Source organism: Giraffa tippelskirchi, chromosome 4 (genome assembly GCF_054371585.1).
Source record: "Giraffa tippelskirchi isolate mGirTip1 chromosome 4, T2T-mGirTip1v1.2.pri, whole genome shotgun sequence".
Taxonomy (NCBI): Eukaryota; Metazoa; Chordata; class Mammalia; order Artiodactyla; family Giraffidae; genus Giraffa; species Giraffa tippelskirchi.
In genome coordinates this window covers 30,572,109-30,587,627 of record NC_137278.1, presented here as the reverse complement: position 1 = coordinate 30,587,627, position 15,519 = coordinate 30,572,109, and the positions used below count along the sequence as shown (strand labels likewise).

Below are 15,519 nucleotides of genomic sequence, written 5' to 3'. Positions count from 1 at the left end.
CTTTACTATATATCAAAAGTATTTATTCAGAAAATATGGGGGAAAGTCTCACTCACATTAGCATTCTCACTGTTAAATGAATAAAGAAAAGCACAGCCATACAATTTTACTGATTGACATAAAAGATTCCTGGATAAGTAGCTACATATTATATTCTACTCCTGAATGAACTAGCTCAACATCTTGAAGATGTTATTTAGTTCTCTACTAATTCATCTATATATTCAGTTTAATTCAGATTTCTTTAAATGAAACTTGGCACAATAATTCACAAATTCACCCAGAAGAGAAAATACGCAAGATGAGGCAAGACATGAAAAAGTGGGAGGACAAGACTAGCCCTATCAAATATCAAAACATCAGTTATGAAAGGTATAATACCTAAAATAATGTATGATTGATCAAAACTAGACAGAACACTGGAACTACATAGAGAATCTAGAAACACAGTATGTGTGTACAGCTTTTGTCTCTCTGGTTATACCAGTTTGACCAGACAATAACCATTAATTATTGGTAAGGACAAGAACTTCTGCAAAATGTAAACTGTGTGATGTTTGTATTTCAGATTTAGGGATCACTTTACTTCATAAAAAATCATTAGAAAAGGAAGAATTATGCCAAAGACTTAAAGAACAATTAGATGCTCTTGAAAAAGAAACTGCATCCAAGCTTTCAGAAATGGATTCATTTAACAATGAACTGAAGGTATTTATCTTCTATTATATTCATTTTTAATTTGCTGCCTCTTTACCTTTCTTATTTTGATTTAATTGAATGAATAACTGAAGCTATTATTTTTATATGTTCGTTATTTACATAATTTATTTTATTATTTGAGCTACACCAGAATTGCAAGATTGTTTTTAATGTTCTCCATATATATAAACATTGAGTCGTGTAAACATACAATTTACCATAGTTTCCAGTTTTTCATGACATTTTTATTGGCATCTATACATTTAAAAAATAATTACCTTTGTCAATATTAGTATTAGATCAGATTTGTCAGTATGGCTCTCAGCCAGAATGATCTTAAGCAAATTTGAAAATGGGAAATATGGAAAATTTTAAATAGTCCAGGTGGTAGAGGCTCTTTTAACACACTAAATTCTTTTTTTACAATTTAATTAACCTTTGTGAAATAATGCAATAACCAGTGAAATCCAAAGCATAATTTGGCACTAAAAATTTTGCATGAAAAGTAGATTCGTGACTCATTATTTTCTGCAGTAGAAGAGCAGATGTCCAAAACGTATACCATATGCTTCTCATTCTGTGCAGTATTAGTTGTATGCTGAAGCCATACCTATGAAAGAAAATATTAAAAGCTAAAAATCAGACTAATGGCACATGATTGAAATTTGGGACTAGTTTCAGTTACTCCTTTGCTAACAAAGAGTGAAGTTTTCAGAGCATAAAGTATTACAAGGTTTTTCAGGCAACTCTGTCTCTTCATTTGACTTTCATCTTGCTAACTTATTTAGAATAATGTTACACCAACCATAATGTAAACAGGATGATCAAGAAAAGAAACCGTGGTGGCTTCAGAGGAGAGAAAATTTGAGGTGAATAATGTTAATGACACATTCTATACCAGCATATATTCTGTAGAAAAAAAATTTAAAGAAAACCAAATAATTTGTCATTGATGGTCAGACAAACCAACCAAGTTATCTTCCCTACATTATTTTTTAAATCTGTACATAGTTTAATTGGCTTTTTATCTGCCTTATCTTACAGTGTGGGAATATGGATGACTCTGTTCTTCAGTGCCTTTTGTCTCTGCTAAGCTGTCTCAACAACCTCTTCCTCTTACTTAAGGTTATTTTCTAATATCTAGCTCTTTTTCTTTGAGTTACTTTACTGTTTTCTTTTTTTAAACACTAGACTATTCTTTGCATTTATCTGAGTATCTTTGTTTGAAATAACCTATACAATATAAACATTTTTCTTTCTGCTTGCTTAAATATCCTTCTGCTGCCTCACTGCCTGTTTGAGTCTAAATGCCAGAAATCAGTAAGGTTGCCCAGAGTTCTCACGAGGAGCCCATGACACTCAGAAATATTACCTGGTTCCCTGTGAGTTAGGCTAAATGATGGGATGATTACTGATTCAATTAAAAGGGAAACTAAGGGAATGTGAGACTAAATTATTTACCCATATCACTGAAAATTACTGTATAAGGTAAAACTTAAATACTTTCTGAAATCTAGTGCAAGGTTATGTCATGTATATGTCAGGCTACTTCCCAATACTATGATAAGAACCAGTAATGTAGGTGCGGCTTTGGTTTTGTCTAGTTATCAGGTCTCATATTTAGATATGCTTGCACCACAGAGAAAAATCTTTAAATCATATTTATAAATAAGCAGTTCACTTTTTCATGTGTAAATAGCACAAAGAATATTTAAAATACTCAATGAATTCCTATTTAAATTTAAAGAGAGTTGCTTTATATTTACCACTAGCTGAGCCTAGTAGATTTTTAAATACATTCTACTCAGTACTAAAGTGGATGGCAATAGGGCACTTAAATGTACATACACAGTGAAGGCAGGAAGTAGAACTCAATTGTTACCTAAAGAAAGGTAGATGGAAAGATGATATCAGCCTTTCTTTATGGTTACAGCATGAATGGCCAGATTATCTGACCTTAGAATGTGTGCTTCAGATCACACAGAAGTTTAAACCTGTTTCTTCATGTACACAGTGAAGTTTGACAATGGTTTGTGGACTATGCTTACACACACAAGTCTGATTCTTTGAGTTAGCATTTGATTCTCCACAGGCCAGCAGATTATTCTTGTTTCTTGTTTTACTTTCTTCCTTCCGCTTCCTGCCTCCCAACTTTTCACTGCTTGTTGATGCTTTCATCAGAGGCAATTTAGGAATCTAAAAGGGGATGAAACCTATGCTGTCAGAGTGGTCAGGAGAGTGACTGTCTTTACAGAAAGCAAGAAAAGAGGCTTTCTGTAGCCATTAGAAATGATACAGAACAGTCAGTTAACTTAGTACTGGAAAGTATCCATTGAATTGCCAACAAGGAGACCTCTGAAGACCTTTTTGAGAGTGTCATCTCAGTTGAGTGACCACCAGAAGCTGGATTGCTGCAGATCAGGAATGAATGGGAGCCGAGGAGGGGTGGAGTGAGTGGGAAAAGCTTTAGAAGAGTGAAAAGAGAGCATGGAGAAAAAAGAAAGCATTGGTTAAAAAGAGAGCATTGGGGTTTTTTGATTTAAGAAAGACAACAAAGGATACAAAGTTTTAGTTATGCAAGATGGAAAAATTGTGAAATCCAATGCACAGCATAGTGACTATAAACTATAGTTAGCAAATGTGAACTGTACAATACAGTACTGTTAAGAGGATAGATCTTAAACATTCTCAGGAAAGAAAGAAAGAGGGAGAGAAGACAAGGAGGGAGGAAATGAGGAGAGGGAGTGGTAACTATATGAAGGAATGAATATGTTAATTATCTTGATTAGGGTGATCATTTCACAGTGTATATGTGTATTAAAACAAGTTGTATACCTTAAATATATAGTTTTTATTTGCCAGTTATAATAAAGTTGAAAAGTAAAAGAATAATTGGGGCCACCCTTGAGAGTGGTATCACCTTTTTGTGCAGCATATGGATACAAGAGGAATGGATAGTTTTTGTTAGGACAGAAGCATGAAATGGAGAAAATTGAGCTTTTTGGGTAACTAACTATATCCATCAGAGGGTCTTAATTGCCAACTCAAGCCAAATATTTTATTGCTGAATTCCCAACACCTAGAACAGGGCATGGAACATCATGGGTGGCAATACATACTTGCTGAATGAATGAATGGTTTTGAATGTTCTCAGTCAGAAGATAGGCAGCATTTAGAGTTATTATTGGTATAGAGTTTATAAGAAAAAAGTAGAAAGAAATTAATCAAAACCAGTAGGAAACCATATATCCCAGATTTTAAGAACACTTCTCGTTTCTTGTAATTTATTCTTTTAAGTAAAGGCTACTTTTTTCATTCAAAAAAGGAAAGAAAAGACTTGAAGGAGATAGTAAAGAGAGAGGAAGGGAGGGAGGAGAAAAGTGAGAGGTTGAGACTATTAAAGTGGTGATAATTGGTGGAATAAAATTCCAGGGAAGCAGATTAAGATATAATCTTGTTCTTCAAGATAAAAAGAATACTTCCAGTATAGCATATGGGGATAAGATAGGCATGAAGTCAGTTAAATTTGTTGGTGGAGAATAGGAAGTTGACAGCTTCAAAACTTAAAATCAGAAGCAAGTTGAATCGTTGGCAAGAAATCTTCATGAATAGTTGAGGACATGGAATAACTCAGACTAGAAGGAGATGGATCAGATGCAGGAAGGTTTAATGCTTTTGAGATGGAAAGATGAGGGAGATCCAGTCTGGCTTAATGTAGCAAGATTATTGGCTGGTAGTGGGGAGAATGAATGGAAGATTGGGAAATTTCAGGAGAGAAAAAAGTAGCCATGAAATAACACATCTCAGTGTGGCTAGAGAGTGCACGTTTAGTAGAGGAAAGCAGTCCACATCCTGAGCAATATTGAATGCCTATTCACAGTTGGAGTTCATGAAGTTAAAAAAGAAACAGCATGACTAACTGTCTTTCTTCTCTCCACCAAAGTTCAGCTTCTTATATGTAAGCACAGAAAAGGGTAATGACATAGATTCATAGATTTAAACAGGTTTGAGGTTTTAATAGACATGGGCAGAGAGGGACGAACAAGGGAGCTACAGATCTTAACACAGTAACTATGATAAAAATGAACTCTGACATATGTTCTGAACATGAAGGGATATGAAAAGAGGAACAGTTGTTGATGGAAAAAGAGAGGATGATGGGGTTAGCAGAGCAGAGGTCCCAGAGAGGCTGAAAGACTGTTGAAATGGATGCATCCGATATAAGAAAAGCTTGAAGGATAAGAACTTATGTTTGGAAAATGGGATACTGATCAATGGTAGTTATCTTTGAGATGATGACAAGATTCAGGGTATAATAATGCAAGTGATAGATCAAATGGAGCAAAAAAAGAGGCCATCATTGAGGAGATCAGCCTGAGTTTAGGTTTTGATGGGGTTATCTATGTGGATGTCAAAGATTGGGAGAATAATGAAAATGAATGAGTGAGGAGCAGTGACCAGGTGATTGATAGATGACAGTAAAGAGGAAGGGGAGGGTGGAACTGCTGGATGGTATTCTGAGCCTCAGCAGCATGGAATTTGTAAGAGTGAGGAGAAATAGTCACCTGGAAAAGGCAATGAAGAGCAACGAGAATACTCAGGCCAGAAACCCAGTCAGTCATATTTACCATTACCTCAGGCCGGAAACCAGGTAAACCATCCTCAACCAGACAGTCATATTTACTATTACCAGAATGGCACAACTCACATTACGTGTCTCCTGATAGGGTGCACTGAAAAAGACACATCACTTCTATGCTGTTTTTGCCAAAAATATTTCATCTGTGTAAATGTAAGGAAATAATTAGGCAAACCCAAATTGTGGTTTGGTCTATAAAATACTAACCCACACACTAGAAATGTGAATCTCATAAAAAAAATGGAGGAGATCTCACAATGAAACAAAGTGTATGGTCCTTGATTGGATAGTGGATCTAAAAAAAAAAAAAAACTTACTAAGGACAGTGTTTACACTATTGGGAACATTTTTGGAATATGAGTTCTGTATTAAGTAATATTACTATGTCACTATTAACATTCTTTAGTTTGGTACTGACATTGACACTAGTTAATGTAGAATAATGATGCAGTTCTAGGGGGTGAAAGCATCAGTGTCTGCAACTTAGTCAAATTTTTTGTAAATCTGAAAATTTTCAAAATAAAGAGAAAAATTTAGAGTTGCAAAATGTTGTCAAATGTTTATGAAAATGAAATAGTAGTTTAAGTCTATTTTTAAGTTACAGCCAAACATTGGGAAATGAAGAGGAGATGCAGGATAGTGTAAATGAGCAGATTCCTCATATTTCATGTCAGGAGTCAATAATTTATTTTCTAATTCATAAATCAAGCTGTACTAATAATAGATAAGATTATTACAGGCTTTCTCTGTGACTGGCACTGTCCTAAATGTTTTACTTATATTAATTTATTTAATCCTTAACATTACCCCTGTGATGTACCTTCTATTATTGGTTTACATTTCACATAGAAGTAAATTAAGCTGCCCAGAGTCATGATAGCAAAAAGAAATTCGACCTAGAGAGTCAGGATTTGACCTTAAATGGCTATATTAGGAAAAAAATGAAAATATATTAGCTAAGTGTTCAACTTAAGAAGCTAAAAAAAGACTAGCATAATAAAGGAGCGAAAAAGTAGAAGGAAATAGTGAAATAGAACACAGATATTTAATAGAGTCAAGAAAACCAAAATTTGACTTTTATAGATTAACAAAATTAACAAACCTTTGGCAAGACATTTTTAAAAGGAAGTAAAAATAAAGTTAGGAGTAAAAAGGAAAAATAACTAAATACATTGCAAACAATAAGAGGGGATATTATGACAAATTTTGCATATAAATATAAAAACATAGGTGAAATGAACAAATTATAATTTGCTAACACTGATTCAAGAAAAAAATAAAATAGGTAACTCTATTGTCATGAAGTATTTTAATTCTGTAGTGTAAAATATCCTCTAAAAGAGAGTCCAGACCTGGAATTTTACTGAAGGAATAAATAACTCCAATTTTATACATCTGTTTCAAAATATAAAAGAGGGAGTATTCCCAGCCTATCACATGAAACTATCATAAAGCTCATAATTTGATAAGAATAGTGTGAGAAAGGATCCTTACAGATCAATTTAGCATAGAGGCAAAAATTCTAAATAATATGGAAATTTATAAGACAGATACTCAGCTATGACCAAGTGGGATTTATCTTATCCAGGCAAAGATGATTTGATATGTAAAAATGTTTTACTGTAATTTGCCATATAAACAGATTAAAGGAGAAAAACAATATGCTAATCTCTCTAAATGCAGAAAAGGTATTTGATAAAATTTAGCACCTATTTATGATTAAAAAATGAAAAAGTTATTAGCATACTAGGAACAAAAGAAAACTTCCTTAACTTGAAAAGAATGATCTATTGTTCTGTTAAGATGGAGAACAGCTCTGTTCCTAAGTGCAAATTGTTTACTTGTTTTCAGTTAATTGATAGATTATTTTTAAAATCGAAGTGTAGTTAATTTACAGTGTTGTGTTAATTTCTGCTGTCCTGCAAAGTGATAGTTAACTATTAGATTTAACCAGGACCTCCGATAGTTAACTATTAGATTTAACCAGGACCTCCGATAGTTAACTATTAGACTTAACCAGGACCTCCTAGAAGCATGACTTAACTCAGAGGAGTGAGTCTAATGATACTTTCTGGGATCATTGTAACTCAGGTAGAGGAAATGTTTTTGGCAAGCCCCATGGTACTCTTGATGTCTTACTAATATGCATAGACTATGGTTTATGTACAGTTAAGAGTGCCTGCAATACAGGAGACCCGGGTTCTATCCCTGGATCTGGAAGATCCCCTGGAGGAGGGCCTGGCGACCCACTCCAGTATTCTTGCCTGGAGGATTCCATGGACAGAGGAGCCTGCAGGCTACAGTCCATGGGGTCACAAAGTGTCGCACATGGCTGAGTGACTCACCTTACCTTACCTATGGTTTATGTATTTTCATTCACCCAGTAAATACTAACTAAATAACTATAGTCTACCAGGCTCTCTCTTGGCTGGGATTATCTTGATGAAAGACAGTCCTGTTGTCAAGAAACTCACTCCAGTGGAGAGACAGTCATACAGTTGGAAGATGCTGCCTATGATAGGGGAATGCACATAATGCCTTGCAGAGCACAAAGAAGCTCGCTAATTCAGACACAGGAGGAATGGCTAATGAAGGAAGACTTGGAACAGTGGGGTTTTTTTTAACTTTTATTTATTTACTTGGCTGGTCTTAGTTTTGGCATGCAGGATCTAGTTCCCTGATCAGGGATTGAACCCAGGCCCCCTGCTTTGGGAGCATGGAATCTTAGCCACTGGACCACCAGAGTAGTCCCTGGAACAAGGACAAGTTAGAGGGCTAACCTTGCAACCATATTAAGATCAGACATTAATTTGGCTCCCCTCCACTTTGCTTTTAAACTTAGAATTCTCCTTTTTATGACTTCAGCCAGTAATATAGCTAATATTTATTAAAGACCACTTATTGCCCTGCACTATTGTAAGCACTTTATGTGTGTTAACCTATTCAGTTATCATAGCAATGCTATGAGGCATGTACTGTAATTAACCTCATTTTACAGATGAGGAGACTGTGAGGTTTCCTAAGGTTACTCAGCTAGTCACTGACAGAGCCTGATTCAGATCTTGGAGGGTCTTATTCCAGACCCATGCTCCTGAAGTCCTTTTCACTAAACCAGGCTACTTCTCCATAGAATGTAACCATGGTAGTCTTCTGCTTTTCAATAGAGTTTAGAGAAAGGTGCAACAGAGAGAACTGAGATCTGTAAGAGAGAGAACTGAGAACTGAGAGCTGAGATCTGTGAAAACTTTGCTATGAAGGATGGTATTTGTATTATTATTGCCTTAAGTCTTGATCTTAGACATTTTGGACATAGTCTCTGGATACCACATTTACTCAGTCTAGTTAAAAGGGTTCACCTATAAAATATTTTTATTTCTGAAAAGAAATAGAACTTAGGCTGTTTTCCTTTGTTTGCTCGTGACTTGGAGTTTTTGTTTTTGTGTATAGATAGATGCCCTAAGACATCTTTTACCGAAAAACTCTATCCAAATGTGGTCTAAGCTCCCACCTTCGCTGTGAAGCTTCCTTTGTTTACTTTAGGTTTTTGTGGGAGTTTCTTTGTTTTTGGAGTTTTTTCCTCCTCCTTATCCCAGCCTTTTTCTACTATCTTGTTCAGGATTCTATAGATTCCAAGTAAAAGAAATTCAGTTCAAAATAGTGAAGCTAAAAAGAGTGGTAATTGGAAGAATACTAGGACTGCTAACTGAATCAGTAGAAGGGGCAGTTCCTAGACATGGGAGTGAAGTCAGAGATTTGGTTCCCCAGCACTCCTTCTCGCTCCACCTCTATCTTTCTAATCTTTGCTTCTCTCTTTCCTATGTTGACTTCATTTCTACCCCTGATGGCCTCACAAGGAAATGGGGCAGCCCCAGGTTTACCTTACCCTCACTTTAATGAGTTTAGTGAGGGGAAGGCTTCTTTCTCCCCTCCTCAGTATATCTGAATCCTGGGAAGGGATTGTGGCCCAGCTTGGATCATGTGCATGTCCTTTGCACCAGTCATTCTTACCAGAGGAATGAGGTGCTGTGATTGTTTAGATCACGTGACCACACTTGGGTGGAAGTGGGAAGAGCACTGAGTGTGACAGACTCTTCACAACCACATAGAAGGGTCATTTTCAGGGGGTAAAGCAACTTCCCCAAAGGAGGAAAAGTATGTTAGTAGAGAAGGGGAAGGAATGCTGAGTGGATAATCACAGGTTTCTGCTAAGACACTCAACTATATTCCAGATTTTGGCACTTTTCTCTACTTTGAGGCTGAATTCTTTGAAGACAAGGACTATAGACTCAGGAGTCAGATGGTCTTGGATTGGATCCCCTGTGAATCTTTATAGCATTTTGCACAGAACAGAACTAGATGCTCAATAAACATTTAATTCCTGTTTAATACTTTCCATTATTTTGACTCACTCTAGTCATGGTTTTAAGTAGACATTATCTTTTCCGTTTTAATTATTAAATTATTTACATTAAATAAATATTGCATAGTTTATTAAATAATTACTTCTGTGTTTAGTTCAATATCTGACTGGATAAAAGTTATGGGTAACTTGGTTCAACTACACATGTCAAAACTATGACTGAACAAAATTCCTCTTCAAATGTTGTAACAAGCAAACTGTTTTCCCTGGATTTTTAATTGATTGCTTTTCTATTGAAAACAAAGTACCAAATCAAAGACTTGGCTTGTAAAAGATTTTTGTTCCTTAGGAATGAATTAGTATTAAAGTAGTTGATTTTAACATACATTTGTCCTCAGTGACTATATACCTTCAGTACTTAATGTATTCAAGATTTTTTTTAATCATCTTTTTTAAGATTTTTAATCTTTTTTACTTTAGTTTAACTTGCTTTATGATTTTTATCTTTAAAAAGATGCCACATTTTTATGTAAGGCAAAAGTATTTAAATCCATGCCATATTAACTTTTTATTTTCTCCTTAGGAACTGAGAGAAAGCTACAATACACAGCAGTTAGCCATTGAACAGCTTTATAAGATCAAACATGACAAACTGAGGGAAATTGAAAGAAAAAGATCAGAGTTAATACAGAAAAAGAAACTAGAAGATGAGGCTACAAGGTAATAAATTTAGTTTGATAAATTTATTATACTATATTGCTACTAAAATTCTAATTTTTGTTGCCCATATCTTTAGTTTGACTATGAAAAATATAAGGGGAATAAAATTATTATCTTAAGATGCTAATTAGATTCTAAAGTTTAGAAGTTTAGTACTTCTTTTGTGGACTGAGTTTACAGTAACCAATTGTAAATGTTCCCTTAGTGAAAACTACAGGCTTTGGAGTTCAACCTGGGTTATCTTGATCTACCATTTACTATCTGAATGACCTTGGTTAAGTCACTTTACCTTTTGGAACCTCAGTTTTTACCATCTGAAAAACAGAAACAGTAATGCATACCTCATAGCTAATTCAGAATTAAATAAGATTTCCAGGCAAGAGTACTGGAGTGGGGTGCCATTGCCTTCTCCATAAGATTAAAGAGCCAAGTATAATGTTTAGTAGGTAATAAGCACTCATTATTTTTGTCTCTCCATAGTAAATCTATTACTGTTTCCTGAGAAATCATAAAAACCAAGTACTTAATTTTATAGAGTGTAATATTGAATGCAGAAATGCCATGTTGATACAGTTTTCTTTGTATATATCTGGGCTACATCAACTGCCTACAGTTGTAGCAAAGAAAAGTGAGACAGTTGTGTATCTGAAGCATAGAGACTTGACATGACTTTTTTTTTCTATCGGTAAGATTCTACTTCTGATATGTTCCTCTGTTTCTCCCAAGTTCTCTAGTGTCAGAAATTATTATAATTAACAAATATCAACACACCAGCATTTCTTTACCTTGGAGAAGAGTAGAAGAGTAATGTCTATTAAAGAGCTAATAACTACTGGGAAGACAAGAAAGACATATTACCATATAGCAGGCCTCTTTTCTTACTAACTTCAGAATAACCACCTCAACACATTTTTATTTAGTGGTCACTGTTGACTGTGATGCAGGTAAACTCTGGGTTACTCCTTGTCTCTGCTGCTGCTGCTGCTAAGTCGCTTCAGTCGTGTCCGATTCTGTACGATCCCAGAGACGGTAGCCCACCAGGCTCCCCCATCCCTGGGATTCTCCAGGCAAGAACACTGGAGTGGGTTGCCATTTCCTTCTCCAGTGCATGAAAGTGAAAAGTGAAAGTGAAGTCGCTCAGTTGTGTCTGACTCTTAGTGACCCCATGGACTGCAGCCTACCAGGCTCCTCCATCCATGGGATTTTCCAGGCAAGAGTACTGGAGTAGCGTGCCATTGCCTTCTCCGACTCCTTGTCTCTAGATTCCTCATAATTCTAGTAGGGGATTCAGACAGCTAAGCAAATAGCTGTAACATTTTTTACTCCAAGACTCATACTTTTGTGACTCCCTAGCAAGAGATACTGGAATAATATAGATGTAGAGGCAGTCAAGTTTAAATTAAGGAGGATTTTATTGCCACCTAACTTGTGCAGCATTGTATGCCATTAGGGAACTGTGCAGTGGCTGTACCACTAGTCACTGTGCTAGAATTTTCTGTTGACACATGCAAGTATCTTGCTATCTCTCCATCATTGCTCATGGTTCCTTTCAGCCCAGTAGACCATATTAGCAATACACATTTTCATTTTATTCATCATCTTCACACATTATCCTACTTTAGTAGAGGGAAGCAATCAGAACAGGTAGGATTGGTTCAGAGCTGGGTCTTGGTACTACATCTCGACTTCTTGGCCACTTGCCCAGCTACGTTGCCTTCTCGCCCACAGCTATTGGTAACAGTCAGGTTTTCCCATTATAAGCCTGGTCTCTTTGCCTTTTGTCCAACTTTTGAAGCATCTTCTGGCCCTGGACCAGTTTCTCATCCACAAACTTAGAAACTTTACCAAAATTTAATTTTATATTCTCTTAACTCGCTTCTCTTTTCTTTATCCCAGTAAATATGAGGCAAGTACTCTGTGGTGTTCATAATGCTATGGCAGTTTAAATAAAGGTAGGTTGGGTCATCCTAGATGTGAGAGACTGTCAGGGAACGTTACCATGGAACTAGGAAAGGGAATATTGGTTGGAATTAAGTCAAGACTGCTAGAGAAGCATAATTCTGAAAGGAGAGGTGGATGTCAGTTACAGAAAATGCTAGAGAAAGCACTCTGCAAAATGATAGAGGGTGTAGGAGAGTTTGCAGAGGGTTGAGCAGAAGCTAGTTGTGTGATAATGAACCAGGAGTATGAAGTATAAGACATTTGGGGGATGAGGAGAAAGGGTTCATGACTAAGTGGGTCTACAGTTTTTAAAATTATCTAGGATTTCCAAATTCTTCCAGGAATTATAGGAATAGAGATACAGAATTAAGCCAAGACTTTCACCTTCGTGGGGCATAAGTGCCCCCCAAAACCCAGGATGCATCAGTCACAATCGTCACAGCTCCTGATAGTGTGTGCTGAGGCTTGAAGAAGGTGTTAAATTTGGGGGTGACTGCTCTGCCTTCAGTAAGATCATCAAAAGTATGTGCAGGAAGAACTGTGGTGAGCATTAATTCTGTATGATCACAGGTCATCTTGACTAGCTAGAAACCAAGCTGCAGCTGTATCAAGTGTCATAGAAACTTGTACAGAAGCATAGATCTCGCGAGGAAAAATGATCTGTTATCCAAAATCTACCAAATGAAAAAGACTTCTAAGTGATAATATAAGAAGTAATCTGTCCAGAAGCATTTCCTATTTTCACAGCAATGACTAAATCCCGAAAACAGGGATTAGCTAGGATAGTGAGAATAAGAGTTTGACAGCAGTCCTGGTGAAGAATCTAGAGAGAAGGGAAGGAAATTTAAATACAGTTTTTATATTTGTTTTCTGATTAGTTTCATTTCAGTTTTTTTCCACTTTTTTTCCCTTGGGTTTGGGAGGTTGGCTGGCAGGAAGAAATCTGAGAGTGTGAGAAATTGTTAGTCATACACTTCAGCTCATCTGTTTGTCCATAGTTTCTCTCTTGATTAATTGATTGACTAATAGGTTTTCTCCTTCAGCTCTGATTCCCCATGGTTTCTCCACTTCCCCCCACGTGTCTTTGCTGTATGTAATAAATACATAATTATGTTTAAGATTATATTTAAATATATAAGAAATATTAATTTTTCTTCAGTTTGTCAGGAACAAGATCTATTATATTTTTATTTTGCATAAAATAAATTTAGGACATTATGTGAACTTTTTCTTTTTTTATAAAGAAAAGCAAAACAAGGAAAAGAAAATTTATGGAAAGAAAATCTTAGAAAGGAGGAAGAAGAAAAACAAAAACGACTCCAAGAAGAAAAAGCACAGGAAAAAGTTCAAGAAGTGGAGTGGAAAGCTGAGGAGAAACAAAGTAAGGATAAGGATAAAAATAATTGGTTTGATTTTTCTGAAACAGAGCAACAAAAGCAACAAGAAAAAAAGATTCTAATGCGGCAAAAAGAAGAAGAAAATTTAAATGGATGCTAATTCTTTTTCTAAATTAAACTTGGATGAGAAGTATGTAGTCTTACTAAAACAGATTGAGGGTAGAAATCTTAAAATGACACAAAGAAAAGAAAGTAGTCATCACTACCAATGCATAAACCTGGACACAGTGTTCATAATTGAAGTAATTTAAAATACTTTATTTCACTAGTGTAACTAAACTGTTTATTGTAATGAAGTGACAGTAAACTGTTAAGTCTTTGCACAGTGAAATTTTCTCAGAAGATATACGTTGTTTTTGGTACCCCTTCCCAGTGTATTTCTAAAATATTAACAATTTAAGCATTATTGTATGTTTTCTGGATACACATATTTTTGAATCCTTATTAATGATGCAGTGTATTAAAAATTTTATAAGTTAAAGCATGTATTCTACAAATGAACAAAGAAAAATATCTTTAGTAAGTCTAGTATACTTATGAGCCCTTCTGCTGTTTTTGTTTTTAAAACCATACTGATGAGTCTGTAGTTAACCCTGTTTATACTGACTGACTTCCTCATCTGTGACCTCCCTTTTGTGCTTGTCTTCCCTGTGATAGTCTGACCTCCACAGATCAAATTAAGCCTCTTGCAGCTTAGTCTCCTTCCACCTGGCACAGCTCAGTCACCAGCCCTCACCTTCCCTTATCCATGCGTGTGACACATCCTGCCAGTTGTCCCTTTGTTTTACTGCCTCCTGCTTAAGACAAATATCCTTGTTTGTTTTGTTTTTTATATTGATTCTGTGACTGTTAAAAATACTTAAATCCAACAAGCCTATATCAATGGATTCTCATTATACTGTTTGATGCTCAGTTTGTTTGTTTGTTTTCTTTTTGAGCTCTTCATTGAGTCATAGCAAAGATGTGTATCTATGAAAGAAGCAAATAATGATAATAATCTTCTCTTTAGGTGAGCCAGCTGGTACTTTGGTGAATTACAGAGCATTATATCGCTTTGAAGCAAGGAACCATGATGAAATGAGTTTTAATTCTGGGGATATAATACAGGTTGGAAACAAAGTCATTTTTTTTCCTCATGAATAAGCTGAGTGCACTGTACTATATTACTTTCAATAATAATCTTGAGTATACAATTATGGGGCTTCCCTGGTAGCTCATACGGTAAAGAATTATACAGTAATATACCATTTTAAAAATACATCTTCAGCGTCACCTCATTTGGTTCTTAAGACATACTACAGATCTGCAGAGGACATTGCAGGTAAGGAAGACTTACACAAGCTATAATCCTCAGCGGCACGCTGCCAGTGTGGAGTGCAAGTACATGTCTTTTCATTTCTAAACCCGGTGTTCTTTTCACTAGACCATGCTGCTTTATGCCATAAAAAGTGACACTGATTTTATTTTAATAAATTACCAATGACATTTGGGAGAGCTAGTTATTTTCTGACAACCATTAAAAGAGTTGAAGGAGTTAGGTTCTGTGGTTCTAACTAGATGCAGAACAAAAAGGATTTTATTGTATAATCACAAGCCATGTAAAATGGATGAATAAGAGAAGATGCAGGGAATAGCACTGATCGAGCTATTGTGATACATTAGGAAGAATACAGGCTGTAGAAGCATAGCGACTTGGATTTTGGTCCCAACTTCAGTTTTCTTCTTAGGAAATAAGGGTATATGACCTAGATTACCTAGCCAGT

At 35.7% G+C, this 15,519-nt stretch overlaps 1 protein-coding gene across 10 annotated transcripts in view; it reads left to right on the top strand.

Moving 5' to 3' along the window:
* The window catches only part of ITSN2 (intersectin 2), a 127,276-nt gene that overhangs the window by 58,893 nt on the left and 52,864 nt on the right, over positions 1–15,519 (top strand). For 7 of the 10 annotated variants that reach the window (XM_081592624.1, XM_081592620.1, XM_081592622.1 and 4 more), the window contains 4 exons: positions 569–708; positions 10,282–10,418; positions 13,604–13,740; positions 14,766–14,863. In XM_081592624.1, coding sequence (XP_081448750.1) covers positions 569–708; positions 10,282–10,418; positions 13,604–13,740; positions 14,766–14,863 — 512 coding nt within the window. Of the gene's footprint in view, positions 1–568; positions 709–1,743; positions 1,825–10,281; positions 10,419–13,603; positions 13,798–14,765; positions 14,864–15,519 lie in introns of all 10 variants that reach the window. The other 3 variants (XM_081592623.1, XM_081592618.1, XM_081592619.1) reach the window with 2 other exon arrangements.